The 24,866-nt window shown below is 50.1% G+C and overlaps 3 protein-coding genes across 5 annotated transcripts; 2 read left to right on the forward strand and 1 right to left on the reverse strand.

The window, feature by feature from the left end:
- Positions 1-342: 342 nt before the first annotated feature.
- Positions 343-2,011, forward strand: TLCD1 (TLC domain containing 1; the record flags this gene model as incomplete). The annotated part of the gene is made up of 4 exons (XM_080713470.1): positions 343-536; positions 852-934; positions 1,019-1,101; positions 1,628-2,011. The coding sequence occupies 4 exons, from the start codon at positions 343-345 to the stop codon at positions 2,009-2,011; spliced, it is 744 nt and encodes a 247-aa protein (XP_080569596.1).
- Positions 2,012-3,825: 1,814 nt separating this feature from the next.
- RPL23A (ribosomal protein L23a) lies at positions 3,826-9,000 on the reverse strand. Its single transcript, XM_080713688.1, has 5 exons — positions 8,967-9,000; positions 8,009-8,192; positions 5,111-5,287; positions 4,568-4,637; positions 3,826-3,950 (listed from the first exon to the last, which is right to left on the reverse strand). Exons 1-5 carry the CDS (start codon positions 8,989-8,991, stop codon positions 3,936-3,938), a joined length of 471 nt encoding a protein of 156 aa, XP_080569814.1. The 5' UTR covers positions 8,992-9,000; the 3' UTR covers positions 3,826-3,935.
- A 7,061-nt stretch (positions 9,001-16,061) lies between these two features.
- Positions 16,062-21,920, forward strand: RAB34 (RAB34, member RAS oncogene family). Of its 3 annotated transcripts, none has more exons than XM_080712918.1 (10): positions 16,062-16,154; positions 16,240-16,331; positions 18,097-18,162; positions 18,266-18,367; positions 18,460-18,524; positions 18,646-18,697; positions 21,013-21,094; positions 21,163-21,253; positions 21,613-21,720; positions 21,808-21,920. In XM_080712918.1, the coding sequence occupies exons 1-10, from the start codon at positions 16,101-16,103 to the stop codon at positions 21,873-21,875; spliced, it is 780 nt and encodes a 259-aa protein (XP_080569044.1). In that variant the 5' UTR covers positions 16,062-16,100; the 3' UTR covers positions 21,876-21,920. The 3 variants fall into 3 exon arrangements, with proteins under 3 accessions (XP_080569044.1, XP_080569045.1, XP_080569046.1); XM_080712919.1 differs by having other exon boundaries at positions 21,013-21,070; XM_080712920.1 differs by lacking the exon at positions 18,097-18,162.
- The last annotated feature ends 2,946 nt before the right edge of the window (positions 21,921-24,866 follow it).

Below are 24,866 nucleotides of genomic sequence, written 5' to 3' on the forward strand. Positions count from 1 at the left end.
AGGTGACGGCGGTGACTCAACAGTTCCTAAGCGCCACTTGTTGGGGCGCGGGAGAAGTAAACACGTCAGTCCCCGGCCGGCTGCAGGGCAGGCCGGCGGAGGGGCCGCGGCGGGAGGCCCGCGCCGCTGCCCGGCGGCGGGTCCCGCCCAGCTCGGCCCAGAGAGGAGCCGGGGGCGGAGGGCCGCTCGCGCGGCGCGGGGCGGGGCCGGGGCGGGGGCAGAGGCCGCGGGGCGGGGCGGCGGGGCCTAGGCGGGCGGCGGGCACCGCGCGGGCGGGCGCCGGCGACTGCGGACGCGGCCGGTCCCTCAGCGCGGCGGCGCCGAGGGCAGAGCGACGGCGGCATGTCCCTGCTGCTGCACCCCGCCTGGCCGCTGCTCCTGGGCGCCACGCTGGCCTTCCGGGCGCTGCGGCGCGCGCTCGGCCGCCTGCCCCTGCCCGCGCACGTGCGCGCCGACCCCCTGCGCACTTGGCGCTGGCACAACCTGCTGGTGTCCTTCGCCCACTCCATTGTGTCGGGGATCTGGGCGCTGCTGTGGTGAGTGAGCGGCGGGGGAGCAGGGGCCGGGGGCCGGCGCGGGGCGCGGGCACGACTTTCCGTGTCGCTGCGCCCCTCGCTCGCGGGTGGGCCGAAGCTGTGGCTCTCACCTGATTCCCTGCTTGGAAAACTACCCAACCAGGAGCGGCCCAGGGAAACCCGAGGCACCTGGGTTTTGGCCAAGCCCCTCCCCGCTCCCCATTTGGCCAATAGCGAGAGCCCAGAGCGCTCGGGGATTGGCAAGGGTAGTGGGGGGAGGCGAGGGCCTTTGGGGGTGCCGAGACCGAGAGGCCCCGCTTCTTCCTTCCCTCCCAGTTTATGGCAGACCCCGGAGATGCTGGTGGAGATTGAGACTGCGTGGTCGCTTTCGGGATATTTGCTTGCTTGTTTCTCCACAGGTAGGTCTTGCCCAAGAATCCTGAGGTTAACTAGGGAGAGGGAGAAAGTTTGCTTCCATCATAACCTTTTCCCACCTTCATTAGGGTATTTCCTCCACGACACAGTTGACATTGTGGTTAGTGGTCAGAGTGGAGCTTCTTGGGAATACATCGTTCATCATATCATGGTAAGTGAGAAACTAGACAAGTGGTGTATCCCTTTAGTCTCAGCCATGTTTGTGAAACCAGGAGGAAGACCCATCTCAACCCCAGTTCCAGCCCTGTGCCCTACTTTTCAAGCTAGGATGCCCAGGATTACACCATCTGTGTCTTGCTCATTATTTTGAGACCAGCAGTGCCTGGGCTCCCCTGTTAGCTCAGTAAACAAACTGGGAATGTCACCCAGAGCCAGGCCAGGGGGCAGGTACTGGAGCCAGGTATGGTGGCACATGCCTGCAATCCCAGTACTTGAGAGGTCAGTATAGTAGGACTGCCAAGGGTAGAACCTGAATTTAAAAAAGTGAGGGGAGACCAAGGGTACAGACCAAGGATGTTCCTGGCTTCCCCCACAAAAAAATAGGCATTTTACCCATTATAAACTCTGCCAGAAAGAATCGGGGAGATCTTTCCAGCCCCCAGTCTGGAGGTATGATACTCCTAGGAAAGCATTTGGTCCCTGGGCTCCCAGCACTTTTTCTCTCACTTGTTCTCTAGGCCATGGGTGCCTTCTTCTCAGGCATCTTTTGGAGCAGATTTGTAGGTGGGGGTGTCTTAACACTACTGGTGGAAATCAGCAACATCTTCCTCACCATCCGCATGATGATGAAGCTCAGTAATACCCAGGATCACCTTCTCTATCATGTCAACAAGTACATCAACTTGGTCATGTACTTTGTCTTCCGCCTGGCCCCTCAGGCCTACCTCACCAAGTTCTTCTTGCAGTACGCTGGCCAGAGGACCCTGGGCACCTTTCTGCTGGCTATCCTACTTATGGTGGATATAATGATCATCATCTACTTCTCCCGCCTCCTCCGCTCTGACTTCTGCCCTGAGCGTGTCCCTAGGCGGCAACACAAAGACAAGTTCTTGACTGAATGAGAGGTGCAGAGCCTGGGATGTGTGGCAAGGACAGCAAACACAGCCAGGGAAAGCAGAACCAGCCTTACACATATAAAGTATAAAGTAGGACGATGCCTCCTCAAGCCTGGGCGTCTTCTGGGACTGAGGCCTCCCCGGGGCCTGCACCCACACTATTGAAAACACTAATGAAAGCATTCCTCTGAAGTCCTCTTTTCTTGGGCAAGGGGTGAGGGAAGCAGACAGACTGGTTGGACATGGCAGATGGGTGTGAGGGCAACAGCAGAGCCAGGCAATCCACGCTGCCCTGAAATGGGCTTGTGCGCACTGTACTTGGGGGATGGAACCTGGGGCCATCCCACCCACAGGGTTTCACCAAGAGTTGCAAAGGGCCTTGCTGTTTAAGTAGCAGAGGCTGTCTGTGAGCCTGCTTCAGCCCCCAAATGCTTACAAGCATGCACCACCACTTAACTCTTAATCCCTCTGCACCCCCAAATTCTAGTTAATTGGCAGTACACATACTCTCTTCCAGGAATAGAGGATATTCTTGTGGAGTTTGTCTTACCTTCTAACTCTAGGACAACTAGCCTGAAACTTATGCTTCTATAATACTTGGAGTTTGTGGCACAAACCTACTTCCCATACTTGGAAACAAGACAGGATTGTAAGCTCGAGGACACTATATGGGAACTTAGTGCTGAGGCCATTTCAAATAACAGAGCACTTGGGAGGTTAAGACAGGATTGTAGGTGCACAGCCATCCCCAGGCACTTAGGCCCTGTTTCAAAATAAATAAAAAATATGAAGCCGGCTTTGTAATCCCAGAATTTGGGAGGTCATATGTCCACGAGTTCCAGACCCGCAAAAAAAAAAAAAAAAAAAGGAATGGGGCATAGCTTGGAGGTAGAAAGGTAGCTGGACATGACGGCGCACACTTGCAATCCTAGTCCTTGGGAGGCTGAGACTGTAGGATGGCAGGCTGAACCAGCCCCGGTAATTTCTAGAGGCCCCCAGGAACCTGAGACCTTGTTGCCCAATAAAATTGGGGTTGGGGGTTCAGTTCATACCACCAAAATAAATAAAATGGGTACAGGTATATATAGCTGAGTGACAGAACACCCTTGGGTTCAACACCCTGTAACCCCCCCCCCAAAGCATGGTAGTTTGATAAACAATAAAGTAGATCAAGAGTCCTGCCTGGCAGGGCTTGGTGTGGCACTCTTGGAATCTCTGCATTTGGGAGGCTGAGATAGAAGGAAGGATCATGGTTCTCCAACAGTCTCACCTACTTTCCCTTTGCAACTCAGTGAGACCTTGTTTCAAAATAAGCACACTGTGACAGTTTGTAATCCCAGCATTCAGGAGCCAAAGACTGGAGGATAAGAGTTCACAGACAGCCTCAGATACTAGTAAGACCTTGTTTCAAAATAAAGATTAAGCTGGTGTGGTGATGCATGCTTGTAATCCCAGCATTTAGGAGCTGGAGACAGGAGAATTACACAGGTCCAAAGCCAGCCTCACCTACTTAACTGAGGTTCTAGGCAACTCAGTGAGCCCCTGTTCCAAATAAATTATAAAAAATAGGGCTGGGGTGTAGCCTAGAGGTAGAAAGCCCCTGGGTTCCACCCCCCCCCAGCACCTCAAAAACAAATAAATAGATTAAAATAGGGCTAGAGGTATAGCTTGGAGGTAGAAAGTCCTTGGGTTTCATCCCCAGTACTGGAAAAAAGTCCTGCTTAGGGCTAGAGAAACACCTTAGTGGTGAAGCACTTGACTTATATATAGGAGGTTCTGGGTTAGAGCTCAGCAACAAAAGATTCTTGCACAAACCCCATTTATTACCTTGATGTATAGCTTTCCCACAGCCCAAACAAAAACTGACAAAGACAAGAAACATATACATAGTGAAAAGCCATATATTTTGAATTAGCCGGCTGGACTCTGTTTAGATGATTCCAATCTGAAAAAGAAGACATTTAGTTATAAGAACTGAGTACAAAAATCACACTGAAATGTCAGAGCAAAATAATGCTGGGCGTGGAGATACATGCATGTAACCCCAATATTTAGGCAGCAGAGGATTACAGATTTGAAACCAGTCTCAGCAATTTACTAAGAGCCTGTTTCCAAAGAGCAAGTAAAACAAAGTTGGGCAGTGCTGGGCGTGATGGCACACGCTTGTAATCCCAGCATTTGGGAGGCTGAGACCAGAGGATCTAGGTTCACGGACAGCCTTCAGCTACTTAGTGAGGCCCTCACAACTTACTGACATCCTGTTTCAAAATAAAGAATAAAGCTCGGAGGACAAATGTCCCTGGGTTCCACCCCCAGACCCGCAAAAAACCCCCATAAAGTTGGGCATATGCCTGGAATCCTAGTACTTGGGAGGCCGAGACAGGAGAATGACAGGTTTGAGGCCAGCCTCAGCACATAGTGAGACTGTTTGGAAATAAATACAGCACAGTAAGAGCACAGGGGGTAGGGTAGGGCTTGTTAATGATAGGGGTGCAGTCAGTCAGTTATGGCTAATGAGAACTCGGGCTTTGTTCACTAGCACATGCACTGAAGGAAGCTTACTTTGTTGGCAACATCCAAAGCATCATAATCAGGAGCCAGGCGAACATACGCCTTCTTCTCTCCATCAGGCCTGGGTGGAGAAGGAAGCCTTAGGCCTTGCCTTGCTGCCCCCCCGCCCTCCTGTAGTCCTCTGGCACATCGGTGGTTCCTTTGTTCTTGTCATTCTTTTCCAAATAATGAGTTTTTCTATCATTTGCACCGAGGGGGTAGTTAAGCCGCTACACGAAGCCAGTGCCAATTCCTTAACTGAAACCTTATAAGCCACAGAACACTTAAGTCTTAAACCCAGGTGATCTGACAAAACTGTGCCTTACTCGACTGCCGATCTCTGTTAGCAGAGGTAGAAATGTAGAATACCAAGCCTTTAGGTCAAGGCCCAGGGCAGTTCCCTACTTCGTACAAGGACTGATTACAAAGGAGCATGCACATCACAAAACCTACTTCTGACTCCAAGAGCAGTACCAAGAACTTCATGCCATGCAGGTTTTCTGGCTCCATATCCGCGACCCCAGCTTTCGCCCCACTCCCTGGGGCCCCAGTCACCTGATCAGGGTGTTGACCTTGGCGACGTCAATGTCATAGAGCTTCTTCACAGCCTGTTTGATCTGGTGCTTGTTGGCCTTAACATCCACAATAAACACAAGTGTGTTGTTGTCTTCTATCTTCTTCATGGCTGACTCAGTGGTCAGGGGGAACTTGATGATGGCATAGTGGTCAAGCCTATGGAGAAGCAAAATGGCTGCCTGACTTAGGCCCAGGAGAAACAAGGACAGGATGCCTGCCTTCTGGAGCCCAGGGCCGGGAGAGCACAGGTGCATCAGACAATAAGGTAGCAATCATTTTTGTCAGACTTTGGTCGCTAAACACTGTCATCATCTGCACCTGAATCTTAGGAGGCAAAACAATTATGCCATTTTTCTTTAACCCGAGGGCTTTTAAGTGCCTAAAACAATCATCCTCAGTAGAGCACTTTCTTGCAGTAGTTTCAGGCTACTGCTTCACTAAGAGGTGGGATAAAAAATCTCCCAGCCAGGCATGGTGGTGCACAATTGAAACCCCAGCGCTTGGGATATACCCCCAGCCTTATTTCTTATTCTTTAAGCCCTGCACTTGGGAGGCTGAGACAGGAGGAGGACCACAGGTTCAAAGCTAGCCTCAGCTATTGAGTGAGGCTCTTGGCAACTTAGTGAGACCCTGTTTCCATATAAATAGGTCTGGGAGTATAGCCCGGAGGTAGAGAAGCCCCTGGGTTCCACCGCATACACAATAAATAAAAAGCCCCCAGAACCACACAAAAACGAGCTACTAATTCCTTTTTTTGCTGAGGATTGAACTAGGACCATTTTACCACTGAGCAAAACCACTAACCATTCCTGCGCTTTGAAAGAGGACCTCATGTGTCAAGACTGCTATGAATTCTTTTTTTTTGTGGTACTCAGGGTGGAACCCAGAGGCTTTTCTACCTCTGGGCTACACTCCTAGACCTGTTTTATGCTTTATTTGGAAACAGGGTCTCACTAAGTTACTGAGAGCCTCACTAAGTAGCTCAGGTTGGCTTCGAACCTGTGTGATCCTCTTGTCTCAGCGGGGATTACAAGCGTGAGCCACCACGCCTGGCTACTAATTCTTTTTAATACTAGGGATTGAACCATTGCCAAAAAATTTTTTTTACAGTACTGGTGATGGAACCCAGGGGCATTCTACCTCTGAGCTACACCCTAAGCCCTATCTTTTATTCTTTATTTTGAAATAGGGTCTCACTAAGTTGTGGAAGGCCTCGTTAAGTAGCTGAGGCTGTGAATGTGATCCTCCCCTCTCAGCCTCCCAAATGCTGGGATTACAAATGTGCGCCACCACGCCCGGGTCAGCCAATTTTTAATTTTTATTTATTTTTCTGTGGGTTTGGGGATGGAACCCTGGGGCATTTAACCCCCGAGCTACACCCCCTGCCCTATTTTTTATTCCTTATTTTGAAACAGGGTCTCACTGAGTTGCAGAGGGCCTCACTAAGTAGCTGAGGCTGTCCACAAACCACGATCCTCCGGTCTCAGCCTCCCAAATGCAGGGTTTACAAGTGTGCACCACTACACCGATGCTCCTGTTTCGTCTCCCAAGTATGAGGATTATAAGCATGTGCCACCATGTCTGGCCTGGGTGTGGCTAATTCTTATACTGCTCAGCCTTATTTTATTTTTGAAACAATCTTTCTTCCTGCCTCAGCCTCTGGGATAACTGATATTACGAATCCAAGCCGCCACACCCAGGTAAAACAGAGTCGTTTGAAGTTAGCAGAACCTGACAGCTTTGACGGTGTTGATCCTGTCCAGCCTGGGATTACAGATGTGCAGCATGGCATGGAGCTCAACTATTTACAGTTCATTCAACTGACAGTAGACTGAACTTCAGAGAAGCCAAGCTCAGCTTAGCAAGACCTTCAACAGTCTACTGTCAGCTACTTAGCGAGGCCCTCTTTCAAAATAAAATTAGGCTCCAAGGTAGAATGTTCCTAGGTCCCATCCCGAGGACCATACCACACACACACACACACACACACACACACACACACACACACACACACACCTGTTCTCAGCTACTTGGAAAGCTGAGACAGTCACTGTCCTGGAAGGAGGGACACCTCTGCCATAAGCCTCTTTAGTGCAGGCTTCAGCAACTTAGTGAGACTGTTTGAAAATAAAATAGGGGTTGGAGGTGTCACCCGAAGTAGAATGCCCATGTTCCACCCGAATACCACACACACACAAAAAAGACCTCACTAAATTGTCGAGGCTGGCCGCAAACCTGCAATCCTACTTTCTCATCCTCAAAGAGCCAGCACCTGAGACCGAGACAGGATTGCAGGTTCACAGCCAGCCTCAACTTAGTGATACCCTGTTCCAAAATATAAAATAAAATAGAGCTGGGCATGGTGGCACGTGCTTGTGATCCAAGCATTCGGGAGTCTGAGACCAGATCGCCATTCTTAGACAGCCTCAGGTACTTAGCAAGGTCCTCCACATCTTAGTGAGACCCTGTTTCAAAATAAAGACTATAAAATAGAGCTGAGAGTGTAGCTTGGATGTAGAATGCCATTGGCTTCCATCCCCAGCACTGGAAAAAAAAAAAAAAAAGTTAAGAACAAAAAGGTAGACCGCCCGATGGGTTCCATCCCCACTACTGCAACAAATAAACAAAACTTCTATTGAGCCCAGCATGGTGGCCGGACTTGTAATTCCAGCGCTTCGGAGGCTGAGACTGGAAGACAGCACAGGTTCAAAGCCAGCCTCAGCTATTGAGTGAGACCTCAGCAACTTAGTAAGACCCTGTTTCCAAATAAAATATAAAATAGGTCTGCAGTATAGCTGGGAGATAGAAAAGCCCCTGGGTTCTTCCCTCAGTAACACACACACGCAACTGGCATAGGGGCAGTACTAAAGTACTGACTTGTTTCTCCTGGGGGCGCTCTTCCGGGGGTATTTGGGCTGCCTCCGGAGCCGCAGTGTCTTGGGCCTCCGAAAGGTTGGTGATGTGCGGATCTTCTTCTTTTTGTGGCTGTGAACACCTTTCAACACTGCCTTCTTGGCCTTCAAAGCCTTTGCCTTGGCTTCAGCTTTCGCAGGGGCAGGAGCTGGGAAAGGAAACCGGAAGATTCAAAACTTGGTCACTTAAGGCCTCATGACCTACAGCTGATGACCCTGTTCACACGTGCATCAGTGGTTCCTTTGAAGGCATCACAAACCTCAGATTTAAGAGTTTTCCATCATATGCACGATACCAGAAGCGAAGATAACCAATTCAGAGTAACTTCAAGGGATTCAACGAGAAAATAAAGTAGCACCGAACTCTCGGTATGTGCCAGGACCTGTGCTAGGTTTTTTTGGGAGGGCGTGGGTACTAGGGATGGAACCCGTGGGCATTCTACCTGCGAGATACACCCGCAGACCTACTTAATTCCTGATTTTGAACCAGGGTCTCGCTAACTGCGGAGGGTTTCACTGCTGAGGCTGGTTGCGAACTTGTGATCCTACAATTACTAGGATTACAAGCGTGTGCCACCACACCCGGCTTGTGTGCTGAGTTTTATAAATACTGCCGTTTAGCACCAAGGGGAGTACAGCCCCGTGGAACATGAAATAGTAGTAAAATAGAATACCGATGCTGAGTTAATCACCTCGCTCCCACTGGCGTGTGATGCCGGCCGCGCTGCCTCACCAACCCCTCCTGCGGAACCCAGCCCATGCGGCCTGGCCCACGCGGCCACGGCATGCCGCAACGTGGCTGAACCGCGGGGATCGCCTCCGGAGAAGACTCCCTGGGACTCAGCCCAGCCGCTGTGCTCCCAACGTGACGGCTCTGTGGGAATCCCGGGGAACCCTGCTGTGGCCCCAGCCCCAACACACACCTTCCTTCTTCGCCTTCGGCGCCATCTTGTTAAAAAGGGTCTGCGATGCCAGCTTCCGTGGGCTTATAGAGGCAAGTCTCACCGAAGACTCGCGATGCTTCCTACTTAGCGATGATTGGATAACCTACACCGTGGCGCCTTCTGGGAATTGTAGTTAGATATAGTTTCCTCGCAGGCGAGTAGGCGTGCGCCACCCCGCCCTTCGTCCGACAGTTCTACAACTCCCGAGTCGTATTTTTTTTTGGATTGAGGCTTAAACCTCGGGACATCATACGCGCGCGCGCGCGCGCGCGTGTGTGTGTGTGTGTGTGTTTCTACTTCCGATTTTTTTTTTTTTTTTTTTTTTTGCGGGTCTGGGAATGGCACCCGGGAGCATTTGACCTCCGAGCTATACCCTCTTCCCTAGTTTTTTTTTTTAATTCTTTAATTTGAAACTGGGTCTCACTAAATTACGGAGGGCCTCACTAAGTAGCTGAGGCTGTCCGCGAACCGCGATCTCCGGTCTCAACCTCCGAATGCTGGGATTACAAGCGTGTGCCACCACGCCCGGCTACTTCCAATCTTAACACCAGCCTTATTTTATTTTTTTTTGGAACAGGACAGGACCTGGCTAAATTACAGATAGTCTACTTAGTTATTGAAACTGGTGACAAATTTGTGATCCTCCTGTCTCAGCCTCCCACGTACTGGGATTACAAGTGTGCACGACCAAGGTGGCTAGGAGTTATAGTTTGTTTTTGTTTCATCAGTACTGGGGATGGAACCCTGGGGCATTCTACCTCCGAGCCTATTCCCCCAGTCCTATTTTTAATTTTGAAACAGGGCCTCACTGAGTTGCAATGGGCCTAAATAGTAGTTGAGGCTGTCTCAGCCTCCCAAATGCTGGGGTTACAGGCGTGCGCACCATGCTCTGCTTTTGGCAGTTCCAATTTTAAGAGAAGTGTTAGTTGGATAATGTAGCTCCTAGAGTCTGGACCTGGGCACTTCCCAGTTTGGGTAGTTTCTAGTCTCTACCAAGAGGTTTGCAGTCGGGTGTGGTGGCACAAACCTGTAATACCACTACTTTGGAGGCAGAGACAGGACGATCCAGGATCCAGCAGGACAGCATCAACAAGTAGTGAGACTTTTTTTTTTTTTGGCAGGTCTGGGGATGGAACCCAGGGGCATTCGACCTCTGAGCTACACCCCCTGCCCTACTTTTTATTCTTTATTTTGAAACAGGGTCTCACTAAGTTGCAGAGGGCTTCACTAAGTAGTAGCTGAGGCTGTCTGTGAACCGTGATCCTCTGGTCTCAGCCTCCCAAATGCTGGGATTACACGCGTGCGACACCATGCCCGGCTAAGTAGTGAGACTCTTAAGCGTCCTAGTGAGACCCTGTTTCAAAATAAAAATTAAATACCCTCTGCAGCTCAGTGAGACCCGATTTCAAAATAAAGAATAAAAAATAGGGCAGGAGGTATAGCTCCGAGGTCGAATGCCCCTGGGTTCCAATCCCAGACCTGCAAAAAAAAAAAAAAAGTTAACAAAATAAAAATTAAATAGAACTGGGGGTGTTGCTCAGATATAGAATGTCTGTGGGTTCAATTCCCAGTACTCCTAAGTAAATAAAAGAATAAGGCCCGGCTGGGGGTGCACGCTTGTAATCCCAACATTCTGGAGGCTGAAACCGGAGGAGAGCAGTTCCCAGACAATCTCACCTACTTAGGGAGGCCCTCGGCAATTTAGTGAGACCCTGTTTCAAAACAGAAAAAAAGAATAAAAAATAGGGCAGGAGGTGTAGCTCAGAGGTCGAATGCCCCTGGGTTCAATCCCCAGAACCGCATAAAAAATAAAATAAAATATGAAAAGACTAAAAAATAGGGCTGGGGGTATAACTAGGAGGTACAATGCCCCTGGATTCTATCCCAGGTACTGCAGAAATAAACAAACAAATAAATAAATGAAATAATAAATAAAATAATAAATAAATAATAAATTGCACCAGGGGTCTAACTCAGAGGTAGAATGCCAGTAGCAAAAAAAGAAAGAAAAAAAAAATCCGGGCATGGTAATGCATGCTTTTAATTCCAGCATTTGGGAGGCTGAGACAGAAGGATCACTGTTCAAGGACTGTCTCAGCTATTTAGTGAGGCGCTTTGTAACCCAGTAAGACCCTTTGCAACTCAGTGAGACTCTGTTTCAAAATAAAGAATAGGCCTGGAGTGGTGGCGCACGCTTGTAATCCCAGCATTTGGGAGGCTGAGACCTGGAGGATCACGGTTCGCGGACAACCCCAGCTACTTAGTGAGGCCTCTGCAACTCAGTGAGACCCAGTTTCAAAATAAAGAAGAAAAAAAAAATAGGGCAGGGGGTGTAGCTCGGAGGTCCATGCCCCTGGGTTTCATTCCCAGACCCGTGCAAAAAAAAAAAAAAAGAAGAAAAAGAAAAAAGAAAGAATAGGGCCAGGCTTGGTGGTCATGGTGGCCCAAGATTGTAATCCCAACATTTGAGAGGCTGAGACAAAAGGATCATGGTTCAGGGATAGCCTCAGCTACTTAGTGAAGCCCTCTGCAACTCAGTGGGACCTGGTTTCAAAATAAAGAATATAAAATAGGGCAGGAGCCGGGTGTGGTGGTACATGCTTGTAATTCCTATCGCTTGGGAAGCTGAAACAGGAGGATCACACAGGTTCGAAGCCAGCCTCGGCTACTTAGTGAGCCCCTGTTTCCAAATAAAATATAAAATAGGTCTGGGAGTATAGCCCACCCCTAGTATAGGTTCCACCCCTAGTACCACCAAAAAATAAAAAAATAAAATAGGACAGGAGGTGTAGCTCGGAGGTCAAATGCCCCTGGGTTCCATCCCCAGACCACCACCACCAACAACAAAAAATAAATAAATAAAAGATTAAAAAGCAGGGCTGGGGTGTGCCTCAAAGGTACATTGACCCTGGGCTTCATCCCCAGTACCATCAAAAAAATAAATAAATAAAATAAATAAATAAGTAAATAAATAAATAAATAAATAAAAAGCTGGGCATGGTGACACATGCTTATAATCCTAGGGTTTGGGAGGCTGAGACAGGAGGATCGCACAGGTTTGAAGCCAGCCTCAGCTACTTAGTGAGACTCTCAGTGACTTAGTGAGACCCTGTTTCCAAATAAAATATAAAATAGGTCTGGGAGGATAGCCTGGAGGTAGAAAAGATCCTGGGTTCCACCCCCAGTACCACAAAAAATAAAGAAAGAAAGAAAAAGAAAAAGAAAACAAATAGGGCTGGGAGTATAGCTCAGAGTTACAATGCCTTTGGGTTCCATCCCCAGTACTGAAAAAAAAAAAAAAGAAAGAAAAAGAAAAGAAAAGAAAAGAAAAAAGAAGGAAAAAAAAAAAAAGCTGGGCATGGTAACTCATGTTTGCTTGCAATCCCAGCATTTGGGAGGCTGAGACAGGAGGATCACAGTTCACATCCAGCCTCAGCTACTTAGGGAAGCCTTATTTTTTTGTGGTACTGGGGGTGGAACCCAGAGGCTTTATACCTCCAGGCTATACTCTCAGACCTACTTTTTAATATTTTATTTGGAAACAGGGTCTCACTAAGTAGCTGAGGCTGGCTTCGAACCTACGCAATTCTCCTGTCTCAGCCTCCCAAGCGCGGGGATTACGAGCGTGTGCTACCATGCCCTGCTAGGGAAGCCTTTTGTAACTCAGTGAGACCCTGTTTCAAAATAAAGAACCAAGCCAGGCGTGGTGGCGCACGCTTGTAATCCCAGCATTCGGGAGGCTGAGACCAGAGTATCACGGTTTGCGGACAGCCTCAGCTACTTAGTGAGGCCCTCTGCAACTCAGTGAGACCCGGTTTCAAAATAAAGAATAAAAAATAGGGCAGGAGGTGTAGCTCCGAGGTCGAATGCCAGTGGGTTCCATCCCCAGACCCGCAAAAAAAAAAAAAAAAAAATAGAGCCAAAGCCAGGCGTGGTGGGGCACTCTTGTAATCCCTGCGCTTGGGAGGCTGACACAAGAGGATCGTGCAGGTTCGAAGCCAGCCTCGCTGGCTTAAGAGACCCTGTTTCCAAATAAAAAGTTAAAATAGAGCCGGGTGTGGTGGCGCACACTTATAATCCCAGCATTCGGGAGGCTGAGACCTGGAGGATCGCGGTTCGCAGACAGCCTCAGCTACATAGTGAGGCCCTCTGCAATTCAGTGAGACCCGGTTTCAAAATAATGAGTAAAAAATAGGGCAGGGGGTGTAGTTCGGAGGTCAAATGCCCCTGGGTTCCATTCCCAGACCCGCAAAAAAAAAAAAAAAAAAAAAAAAAAGTTAAAATAGGTCTGGGAGTGTAGCCCAGAGGTAGAAGGGCTTCCAGGAACTCCAGTACCACCAAAAAAAAAAAAAAAAAAAAAAAGGGCTGGGGGTATTGCTTGGAGTTAGAATGCCCCTGAGTTCCATCCCAAGTACAAAAATAAATAAATAAATAAATAAAAAGTAAGGCTGAGATGTAGCTTCAAGATAGAATGCCCCTGGGTACCATCATCAGTACCACAAAGAGATAGAGAGAGAGAGAGAGAGAGAGAGAGAGAGAGAGAGAGAGAGAGAGAGAGAGAGAGAAGGAAAGAAAGAAAGAAAGAAAGAAAGAGAACTGGGCATGGTGGTGCACACTTGTAATCCCAGCATTCAGGAGGCTGAGACTGGAGAATCATGGTTCATGGCCAGCCTCAGCTACTTAGTGAGGCCCTCTGCAATTTAGTGGGACCCTGTTTCAAAATAAAGAATACAAATACAAAATAGGGCAGGGGGTATAGCTCCGAGGGAGAATGCCCAGACCCCCAAAAAAAAAAAAAAAAAAAAGAGGGGGGGTTTGCAGTGCCAGGGACCTAGCACTGCAAACTGGAGAGTACAGCTACCCTGATAGGAGATACTGAAGCAAAGTTCTGGAATGTCGCAGCAGGTGTCTGCTCTAGGGAAGTGTGTGTTTTCCTACTCATCACAGTGATTGCTGTGGGTAGAGGTGCAGTATTAGAGGAGGTACACATTGACTCCTTTCTTTCTTTCTTTCTTCTTTCTTTTTTTTTTTTTTTTTTTGTGTGTGTGAGTTATATGTAGTACTGGGGACTGAACTCAGGGGTGTTCTACCTCTGAACTACATCCCCAGCCCTATTTTATTTATTATTTTTGAAACAGGGTTTCACTAAGTTGTGAGGCTCACTAATCTGCTGAGGCTGGTCTTAAACCTGCAATCCTCCTGTTTCAGCCTCCCAAGTACTGGAATCACAGGTGTGTACCACCATGCCTGGCTCTCCCTTTTTCTTTCTTTCTTTTTTTTTTTTTTTTTTGCAGGTCTGGAGATGGAGCAGTATTCGACCTCCGAGTTACACTCCCAGCTCTACTTTTTTTTTTTTTTTTTTGGTGGTACTGGGGTTCCTGAAAGCCCTTCTACCTCCGGGCTACACTCCCAGACCTATTTTTACATTTTTACTTGGAAACAGGGTCTCCTAAGCCAGCCCGCGCGGCTGGCTTCGAACCTGCGCGATCCTCCTGTCTCTGCCTCCCAAGCGCGGGGACCACAAGCGTGCGCCACCATGCCCGGCCCAGCTCTACTTTTTATTCTTTATTTGGAGACAGGGCCTCACTAGCTGAGGCTGTCCACAAACCGTGATCCTCCGGTCTCAGCCTCCTGAATGCTGGGATCACAAGCGTGCGCCACAGCGTGGCTCCCTTCATTCCCTTCATTTCTGATATCATCACTTTTCCTGTGTTTCCCCAATAATACCCTTGAAGTGGTTGTATGAACATTCCAACTACCCAGTTCATAGATTTCTCCGGGATGCCCTGGCTCTTCCTGAGAATAATTTCACTCGTGGTCCTTACCCCTGAATCAGCAGTCTTCCTTTCCCTGTCCTGGTCACTACATCTTCAGATTTAGCTCCTGGCAGAGAGCAAGGTTTCATAACGTTCAGGTTTGCTTCTCTGAGGATCTGTGTCTAACTCACCTCTATTCTGTCATTTCTGTTCTGGAACCAGATGTCCGCTTCAAGGGTGGGATCGGTGGCTCTCCTATCCTACAGGACTTTACAAAACAGAAAGGTCCCGGTTGGGAGGGCTTAGTGTTCTATTAGCGACCGTGAAATGGAAGCCCCTGCCAGAAGGCAGTCCTGTCTCCCAAGGTGGTGACGACCCCAAGGGATGGAGTTCTTGGTCTCCTATAGCCTGTATCTTCCATGCAAGGGAGCAGCGTGGCCATCAGCCTACCACCTACAGCAGCCTTAAAGGAAAAGGCATCAGACTCTGGACTCCCTCCTGGGTGGGCAGCTGGTTGTGATCCTGGCAAACACCCCCCTCCTTACGTCCCCTCCCCAGCTCGCGGGGCAGAAGGGCGAGCAGGGGCAGAGGAGTGAGTCACGCCGCCCGGGGTGCGGAGGGAAGCGCCGCCTCTCCTCTCCGCGGCCCCCTCTCCCCCTCTTCCCGCGGGCTCTGGTCTCGCCAGATGCTGCGCAGCCATCGCCGGCTCTCAGCTCCGGTTCCCAAGGGTAAGGGTCCCCAAGAGGGCAGCCCGGCGCGGGGTGCGGGGCGCGCGACCGGGGTGCCCGTCTGGGGGGCTCCAGCTGGGTGGGGGCGGCTCTGGGGGGGGTGGGCGCCGGGCCGGGGGGGGGAGGGGCGCAGGGGCGGCGGCGGGGGGGGGGGCGGCCCTTCTCCAGGAATTTCCGGGGATCGAGTTGCAGCGCTGGCGAGCCCGGCCCCGGCGCGGCGGGACCTGCGGGCGGCCCTCCCGCGCCCTCCCCCGGCCCCCGCCCCGGGCGAGCCCGCCGTGCCATGGTGGGGTCGCCGCGGCCCCGCGTGGTCGTGGGAGCCGCCCGGCCCCGCGTGGTCGTGGGGTCCGCGCGCGCCCGGCGCCCCCTGGACGGGGCTCCCCAACCCCGGCTGGCGGCCGAGGGGGCGCCGCGCCCGCGCGAGGTCCTGGGCGCGCCCCGGGCCCGGGTGGTGGTGGGCTCGGCCCGGCCGCAGGCGGCCCCGGCCCCGCCCCCGAGGCCTCCCCCGGGCCCCCCGGGGCCCCGCGTGGTGGTCGGGGCTCCTCGGCCGCGGGTGATCGTGGGGTCTCCACGGGCCCGGGGCGCAGGCGCGGACCCGGCCTCGCAGGCTCCCCGGGGCGCCCCGCGAGATGAACCTCCTGGCGCCGGTGCGGAGGGACCGCGTCCTGCCCGAGCTGCCCCAGGTAGGCGCCGCGGCGGGCGGGGGCGGGGGCCGCGCAGGCGCCGCCCGGGACCCCCGCCCGCGCCGACCCCTCTGCACCCTCCTAGTGCCTGAGGAAGGAGGCCGCTCTGCACGTGCGCAGAGACTTCCACCCCCGCGTCGCCAGCGCCTGCCAGGAGCAGCGGACCGGCACCGTGGGGTGAGTGCGCGGCGCCGCGCGGGGGAGCACGGCCCGGGAGCACCGAGCACGGCCGGGGACCGAGCACCGCAGGGCCCGGGAGCACCGAGCACGGCCGGGGACCGAGCACCGCAGGGCCCGGCGCCCCGCAGCCCCTGCCGCCTGGTGATCGTTAGTGTTCTCCCCGTGCTCCCTGCACGGTGGTCGTGAGTCCCCATGGAGTGGGGTAGAAAGGCCATAGCTTGATTCAGGCATAGAGCTTGATTTCATGCATAGAGAAGGCGTCCGACACCTGGAGGGAGGATCTGAGCCCCAGGAAAGGGGGCTACCTGTGCCTAAAGCTAAGGGACGAGTGCCTGCAGGTTTGTAATCCTAGTGCTTGGGAGGTTGAGACCAGATGATCACCGGTTGGAAGCAGCCTCAGCAACTTTGCCAGGCTTTCAGCAGTTTGGTGAGACCCTGTTTCGAAATAAGAAAATGCAGTTCCGAGTGTATTTTGGAGTTAGAATGCCTCTGGGTTCAATCTCCAGTATATAAAAAAAATAATAATACTGTTTTTTTTTTTTTTTTTTTGCCATACTGGAGATGACACTCAGGGACATTGTACTTTGGAGCCCCATCCCCAGCTCTATTTTTTTTTAGTCATTTTATTTATTTTTGGGGCGGTCTGGGGATGGAACCCAGAGGCATTTGACCTCTGAGTCACCCCCCCGCCCTATTTTTTATTCTTTATTTTGAAACCGGGTCTCACTGAGTTGCAAAGGGCCTCACTAAGTAGCTGAGGCCCTTTGCAACACACACACACACACACACACACACACACACACACACACAATTAAAATAATGTAAGTATCATATATTCTTTTTTTGTGTGTGTGTTACTGGGAATGGAACCCAGGGTCATTCTACCTATGAGCTACCAGCCTCCCGAATGCTGGGATTACAAGCGTGTACCACCACACCCAACTCAACAAGGATTTATTTTAATCTTCACAACAACCCAGGAAGATCACAGGTTCAAAGTCAGCCTCAGAATTTTAGTGAGGCTCTCAGCAACTTAGGGAGACCTTGTTTCCAAATAAAAAATAAAATAAGACCCCAGGTGTGGTGGCACATACTTGTAATCTCAGTACTGGGGAGGCTAAGACAGGAAGATCACAGGTTTGCAGTCAGCCTCGGCTGCTTAGTGAGGCCCTTTGCAACTCAGTGAGACCCTGGTTTTTTTTGTTTGTTTGTTTGTTTGTTTGTTTTTTGGTGGTACTAGGGGTGGAACCCAGAGGCTTTCTACCTCCGGGCTATACTCCCAGACCTATTTTATATTTTATTTGGAAACAGGGTCTCACTAAGTAGCCGAGGCTGGCTTCGAACCTGTGTGATCCTCCATGTCTCAGCCTCCCAAGCACAAGGATTACAAACGTGCACCACCACGCCCAGCTGAGACCGTTTTAAAATAAGAGATAAAAAATAGGGCTGGGGTGTAGCTGTGATGTAGAATGCCCCTGGGTTCCATCTCTAGTACCGCAAAAACAAACAAAAACAAAAAATAGAGTGCCGCTGTGTTCAATTCCCAGCACCACACACACACACAAAAACAACGAAAAATATATATGCTAAATGTCCACTTACGTTTTGGAGGACATGAACACTCACAGAGGCTAATAAGTAACTTGTCCAAAGTCACACAGCTAATCAGCAAGATCCTGGGTTCTAGCTTCAGCAAAACAAACACCTCCCTAAGGGTAAAAAGCTGATGTTCACTCCCCTTTTCTATTCTTGCGTCCAGCAGATTTAAGATCTCCAAGGTCATTGTGGTGGGGGACCTGTCAGTGGGGAAGACTTGCCTCATTAATAGGTAAGAAGGTACCAGAACCTGGGTAGGCTAGGCTGGGCAAGGTGAGGCCAAGCCTAACTGAGTGGGCTGGGTTACAGGCCAAGAATATCTGGTGTCTCTTCAGGTTCTGCAAAGACACCTTTGATAAGAATTACAAGGCCACCATTGGAGTGGACTTTGAGATGGAACGATTTGAGGTGTTGGGCGTCCCCTTCAGTCTCCAGCTGTGAGTGTTTATCCCACCCCTTCCGGTCATCCTTTCCCTGACACTTGACTCCAGCCTCCCAAATATCTGGATTCTGCTCTTCTTCCTTCCAGCTGGGACACTGCTGGTCAGGAGAGGTTCAAATGCATTGCATCGACATACTACCGTGGAGCTCAAGGTAAGGGCTGGGCCAGGTGAGTCCCAGACTGCACCCAGCCTCTGTGTGTAGCTGGAGGACTGAGGGAATGAGCCACCGGTGTCTTCCCCACCAACGGGGGTCGCTTCTGCCACTCTTCCAGCCATCATCATTGTCTTCAACCTGAATGATGTGGCGTCCCTGGAACATACCAAGTATGTGCTGATGCTATATAGCATATTGGGAGGATCTGGGAAGGGAAGGGTCAGAAAAGAGTGGTGGCTGGAGAAGAAGAATGTACCTGGAGATGTAGCTCAGGTGTGGAATGCTTGTCTACCACAGGCAAGGAAAGAAAGAAAAAGAGCTGAGCATTGTGGTACATGACTGTAATCCCAGTACTTGGGAGGCTGAGACAGGAGGATCACAGGTTCAAGACCAGTCTCCACAACTCAGTGAGGCTCTCAGCAACTAAGAAAGGCTGTTTCTTATATATTTTATTTATTTATTTTTGTGTGGTAGTAGGGGTGGAACCCAGGGGATTTTTCTACCCCCAGGCTATACTCTTAGACCTATTTTATACTTTATTTGGAAACAGGGTCTCACTAAGTTGCTCAGAGCCTAACTAAGTTGCTGAGGTTGGCTTCGAACCTGTGTGATCCTCCCGTCTCAGCCTCCCAAGCACTGGGATAACAAGCCTGCGCCACCTTGCCTGGATGAAAGACTGTTTAAAAAAAAAAAAAAATAGCCGGGCATGGAGGCCCACGCTTGTAATCCCAGCATTTGGGAAGCTGAGATAGGAGGATCATGGTTCACAGACAGCCTCAGCTACTTAGGCCCTTTGCAACTCAGTGAGACCTGGTTTCAAAATAAAGAATAAAAAATAGGGCTGAGGGTACAGTTTGGGGTTAGAATGCCCCTGGGTTCCATCCCCAGTACAGAAAGAAAGAAAGAAAGAAGATAGGGCTGGGGTGCAGCTCAGAGGTTGAATGCCCCTGGGGTTCCATCCCCAGTAGCACACACACACACACACACAAAGAATAAAGGCGGCTATAGTGGCGCACACTTGTGATTCCAGCCTTGGCTTGTAATCCCAGCATTTGGGAAGCTGAAACAGGAGGATCCGGGTTCTTGGACAGCCTCAGTTACTTAGTGAGGCCCTTTGCAACTCAGTGAGACCCTGTTTCAAGATAAAGAATAAAAAATAAGCCGGGCATGGTGGCACACGCTTGTAATCCCAGCATTCAGGAGGCTGAGACCGGAGGATCATGGTTCGTGGACAGCCTCAGCTACTTAGTGAGGCCCTTCGCAACTTAGTGACACCCTGTTTCAAAAATAAAGAATAAAAAATAGGGCAGATGGTGTAACTCAGAGGTCAATGCCCCTGGGTTCCATCCCCAAAACCTGCAAAAATAAATAAATAAATAAATAAATAAATAAATAATAAAACCTGGGCATGGTGGTGCACGCTTGTAATCCCTGCATTCGGGAGGCTGAGACAGGAGGATTGCACAGGATCAAAGCCAGCCTCAGCTACTTAGTGAGGCCCTCCGCAACTTAATGAGACCCTGTTTCCAGATAAAGTATAAAATAGGTCTGGGGGTATAGCCTGGAGGTAGAAAGCCTCTGGGTTGGCCGGGCGTGGTGGCGCATGCTTGTAATCCCCGCGCTTGGGAGGCTGAGACAGGAGAATCGCGCAGGTTCGAAGCCAGCCTCAGCTACTTAGTGAGGCTCTCAGCAACTTAGTGAGACCCTGTTTCCAAATAAAATATAAAATAGGTCTGGGAGTATAACCCGGAGGTAGAAAGCCTCTGGGTTCCACCCCAGTACCACCAATAAAAAAAAAAAAAAAAAATAGGGCTGAGGGTGTAGCTTGGAGGTAGAATGCCCTGGGTTTCATCTCCAGTACCACAATAAAATAAAATAAAGAATAAAAAATAGACCGGGCGTGGTGGTGCACCGCTTGTAATCCTGCGCTTGGGAGGCGGAGACAGGAAGATCGTGCAGGTTTGAAGCCAGCTGTGCTGGCTTAAAAGACTCTGTTTCCAAATTTAAAAAAGTATAAAATAAGCCGAGCGTGGTGGCGCATGCTTGTAATCCCAGCATTCAGGAGGCTGAGACCTAGACAGCCTCAGCTACTTAGTGAGGCCCTCTGCAACTCAGTGAGACCCGGTTTCAAAATAAAGAATAAAAAATAGGGCAGGGGCTGTAGCTCGGAGGCAGAATGCCTCTGGGTTCCATCCCCAGATCCACACACACAAAAAAAAGTATAAAATAAGTCTGGGAGTGTAGCCCAGAGGTAGAGGGGTTTCTAGGAACCACAGTACCACCAAAAAAAAAAAAAAGAAAAAAGAAAATGGGGTTGGAGGTGTAATTCAGAGGTAGAATGCCCCTGGGTTCTATCCCCAGTATGGAAGAAAGGAAAGAAAAAGCAAAGAGAAGGCTTCTAGCCTCAGCCAGTAGTTGGGCCTGAGTGTGAGTGGAAGGCTCCTGTCAGGCTGGCTTACTCTTTACTGTGCCCGTGTCGTGGCAGGCAGTGGCTCGCTGATGCACTCAAGGAGAATGAGCCTTCCAGTGTGCTTCTGTTCCTCGTGGGTTCCAAGAAGGACCTGAGTGTGAGTGTGCCCGAGGGGGATTTCCCAGAGTAGTGAGGGGACCCCAGCTGACTCCGACCTTTCCACAGACTTCTGCTCAGTATGCACTAATGGAAAAAGATGCCCTCAAGGTGGCCCAAGAGATTAAGGCTGAGTACTGGGCAGTGTCCTCTCTCACTGGTGAGTTGGAGGCCTTAGGCCTTCTGCTGTGCCTTCCTGCCTTTCTCTTTCTCTTTCTTTTCTTTTTTTCAGTACTGGGGATGGAACCCAGGGGCATTCTACCTCTGAGCTACACCCTCAGCCCAATTTTTTATTCTTTATTTTGAAACAGGGTCTCACTGAATTTCAAAGGGCCCCAGTAGCTGAGACTGTCTTTGAACTGCGATTCTCCTGTCTGAGCCTCCTAAATCTGGAATTTCAAGTGTGCGCCACCACGCCCAGCTTTCCCGCCTACCTTTCATCTCACTCATTTATCTCTCCTTGTGCCCAGTGCCCCAGACCTGGTCCTGTCCCTGAGCACCCATCTGTTTCCTGTGTAGGTGAAAATGTTCGGGAATTCTTCTTCCGTGTGGCAGCACTGACTTTTGAGGCCAATGTATTGGCTGAGCTGGAAAAATCTGGAGCCCGGCGCATTGGGGATATTGTCCGTGAGTGCATGCCTGGTTGCGGGTGGCAGAGAGGAAGGGGAACCGAACCTGCAAACCCTGTTTCATATATTTCCCACCCTTCCTCAGGCATCAACAGTGATGACACCAACCTCTACCTAACTGCCAGCAAGAAGAAGCCCGCATGTTGTCACTAAGGGGAGAGTAGACTGTCCAGAGACTGCCCAGCCATGGGGCTACTATGACACCCTGACCTCCCCAGGTTTCAGCCCCTGGACATAGGCACTTTTTCCAGACCAAAGAGCTGCCCCTTGGTGGCAGTACCACTCCCCCAGCGGGGGAGTAGTTGGACCATGCTAGACACTACCTGCCCCTAGGTACCATTTTAAAGACTATACCCCATTTTAAAGCCTATACCCCTCTTCCCCGGGGATGGGGGGGCTCTCCAGATTTTCCAGCAGTGAGAAGGGAGGAACTATCTCTGATGCTTTTGCTCAGTCTCCTGGGCTCTTTGGATATGAGGATGCCTAATGATTCCAGCCTTATACTGTGCGTTATACATTAAAATCTCTTTCTTATTAGCATTTTGGGGACTGAGGTCCTTTGCTAGGGTTGAAGGTTGTGGAATGATTAGGGTTGTATGGCCGATTTGGAAATGGAGCCCCCCAAGGGGATTCTGGCCGATATACAGGGCTTAGGCAGGCTGGGACATCAGAGATTAGATGGGGAGCAGTGAGTAGACCCTCACTAGGTAATATCCAAGTGGCTAGCTTTGAAAGCTCTTTTGATTGATCCCATCCATCCAAGTGTCTTCTCCAAATTTTTCTTTCTTTCTTTTTTGTGGTACTGGGGATGGAACCCAGGAGCATTCTACCTCTGAGACCAATGAGTCTCAAGTGCGCACCACCATGACTGTTATTCCTCCAAATTTCTATCATTACAGGGGGTTTTTTGTTTGTTTTTTTTGTTATTAACCTTTTCCTACCTTGACTTCTCATCTTCCCTTTTAAAAATACTGCTCTGAATCAGGTGTGGTGACTGAGACAGAAGGATAGCAGGTTCGAGGACAGACTCAGCAAGTACTGAGACTCTCGTCAACTTAGATCATTTCTTTTTTTTTTTTAGTGGGTCTGGGGGTGGAACCCAGGGGCATTCCACCTCAGAGCTACAGCCCCTGCCCTATTTTGACACTCACTGAGTTGCAGAGGGCCTCACTAAGTAGCTGTGGCTGTCCGCGAACCGCGATCCTCCAGTCTCAGCCTCCCAAATGCTGGGATTACAAGCGTGCGCCACCACGCCCGGCTCCCAGAGGCTTTCTACCTTCTATATTCCTAGCTCTCTATTTTTAAATATATATATATATTTTTTCTTTTTTCTTTTGTGGTGGTACTGGGGGTGGAACCCAGAGGCTTTCTACCTCCGGGCTATACTCCCAGACCCATTTTTATATTTTATTTGGAAACAGGGTCTCACTAAATTGCTGAGAGCCTCACTAAGTAGCTGAGGCTGGCTTTGAACCTGTGCTATCCTCCTGTCTCAGCCTCCCAAGCGCGGGGATTACAAGCATGCGCCACCACGCCTGGCAATATATATATTTTTTATTTGGAAACGGTCTTACTGAGTTGCAAAGGGCCTCACTAGCTGATGCTGTCCACAAACCGCTATCCTCCTGTCTGAGCCACCCAAATGCTGGGATTACAAACGTGCGCCACTATGCCTGGCTCCCCAGCCTTATTTTTTATTCTTTATTTTGAAACAGGGTCTCACTAAGTTGCAGAGGGCCTCACTAAGTAGTTGAGGCTGGCTGCCAACTTGTGATCCTCCTGAATCAGCCGCCCAAGTACTGGAATTACAAACTGCGCCACCATGCCCAGTTTATTTTCTTTCTTTCTTTTTTCTTTTCTTTTCTTTTTTTTGGGGGGAGGGTGCACTGAGGATGGTACCTAGTGGCATTCTACCTCCAAGCTACACTCCTAGCCCTACTTTTTAATATACATATATATATTTTGCAGGTCTGGGGATGAAACCCAGGGGCATTTGACCTTCTAGCTACACCCCCTGCCCTATTTTTTTATTTTTTGAAACCGGGTCTCATTGAGTTGCAGAGGGCCTAATTAAGTAGCTGAGGCTGTCCATGAACCGTGATCCTCCGGTCTCAGCCTCCCGAATGCTGGGATTATATTATTCTTTATTTTGAAATGGTCTCAGTGAGTTGCAAAAGGCCTCACTAAGTAGCTGAGGCTATTCACGAACTGTGATGCTCCTGTCTCAGCCTCCCAAATGCTGGGATTACAAGTTTATGCCACGCCACCACACCCTACTCAGTTTCTTCCTCCTCCTCCTCCTCCTCCTCCTCCTCCTCCTCCTCCTCCTCCTCCTCCTCCTCTTCCTCCTCCTCCTCCTCCTCCTCTTCCTCCTCCTCCTCCTTCTTCTTCCTCCTCTTCCTCCTTCTCCTTCTCTTCTTCCTCCTCTTCCTCCTCCTCCTCTTCTTCTTCTGCTTCTTCTGGTGGTACTGGGGTTCCTGGAAGCCCTTCTACCTCCAGGCTACACTCCCAGACCTATTTTATATGTTTTTATATTTGGAAACAGGGTCTCTTAAGCCAGCATGGCTGGGTTCCAAACTTGGGTTCTGCCTCCCAAGTGCGAGGATTACAAGCCTGTGCCACCACGCTCGGCTTCAGTTTATTCTTTATTTTGAAACAACGTCTTGCCGGGCCTGGTGGTGCACGCTTGCAATCCCCGCGCTTGGGAGGTGGAGACAGGAGGATCGCGCAGGTTTAAGAGACCCTGTTTCCAAAAATTAAAAAAAATTGGTCTGGGAGTGTAGCCCGGAGGTAGAAGGGCTTCCAGGAACCCCAGTACCACAAAAAAAAAAAAAAAAAAAAAAGAAAGAAAAGAAAGAAAAAAAAAAGAAAGAAAAGAAAAGAAACAACATCTTTGTAAATTGTAGAGGGCCTCACTAAGTAGCTGAAGTTGGCTGGGAACCTTGATCCTCTAGTCTCAGCCTCCCAAGTACTGGAATTACAAGCATGCACCAACACGCCCGACCTCTGCTCCCTGTAGACAGGACCAAGTAATAGATTGGCTAGAAGTACCTCACACATCCTGACTGGGGCCAAAATAGGACACATGTAGCCTTCTGACATCATGGGAGGTGAAAGAGAGTTGAGATTCAAGCAGATTCTGGC

The sequence above is a fragment of the Muscardinus avellanarius genome (assembly GCF_963383645.1).
Source record: "Muscardinus avellanarius genome assembly, chromosome: 16".
Lineage (NCBI taxonomy): Eukaryota > Metazoa > Chordata > Mammalia > Rodentia > Gliridae > Muscardinus > Muscardinus avellanarius.

Coding starts and splice junctions, on each gene's coding strand:
- RPL23A (XM_080713688.1), bottom strand. CDS start 8,991: ATGGCGCCGAAGGCGAAGAAGGAAG. Junction 5,288..8,008: donor AGCGCCCCCAGGAGAAACAA/GTCAGTACTTTA, acceptor GCTTCTCCATAG/GCTTGACCACTATGCCATCA. Junction 4,638..5,110: donor AAGGTCAACACCCTGATCAG/GTGACTGGGGCC, acceptor TTCTCCACCCAG/GCCTGATGGAGAGAAGAAGG.
- RAB34 (XM_080712918.1), top strand. CDS start 16,101: ATGAACCTCCTGGCGCCGGTGCGGAGGGACCGCGTCCTGCCCGAGCTG. Junction 18,163..18,265: donor AAGACTTGCCTCATTAATAG/GTAAGAAGGTAC, acceptor GTGTCTCTTCAG/GTTCTGCAAAGACACCTTTG. Junction 21,095..21,162: donor GTTCCAAGAAGGACCTGAGT/GTGAGTGTGCCC, acceptor ACCTTTCCACAG/ACTTCTGCTCAGTATGCACT.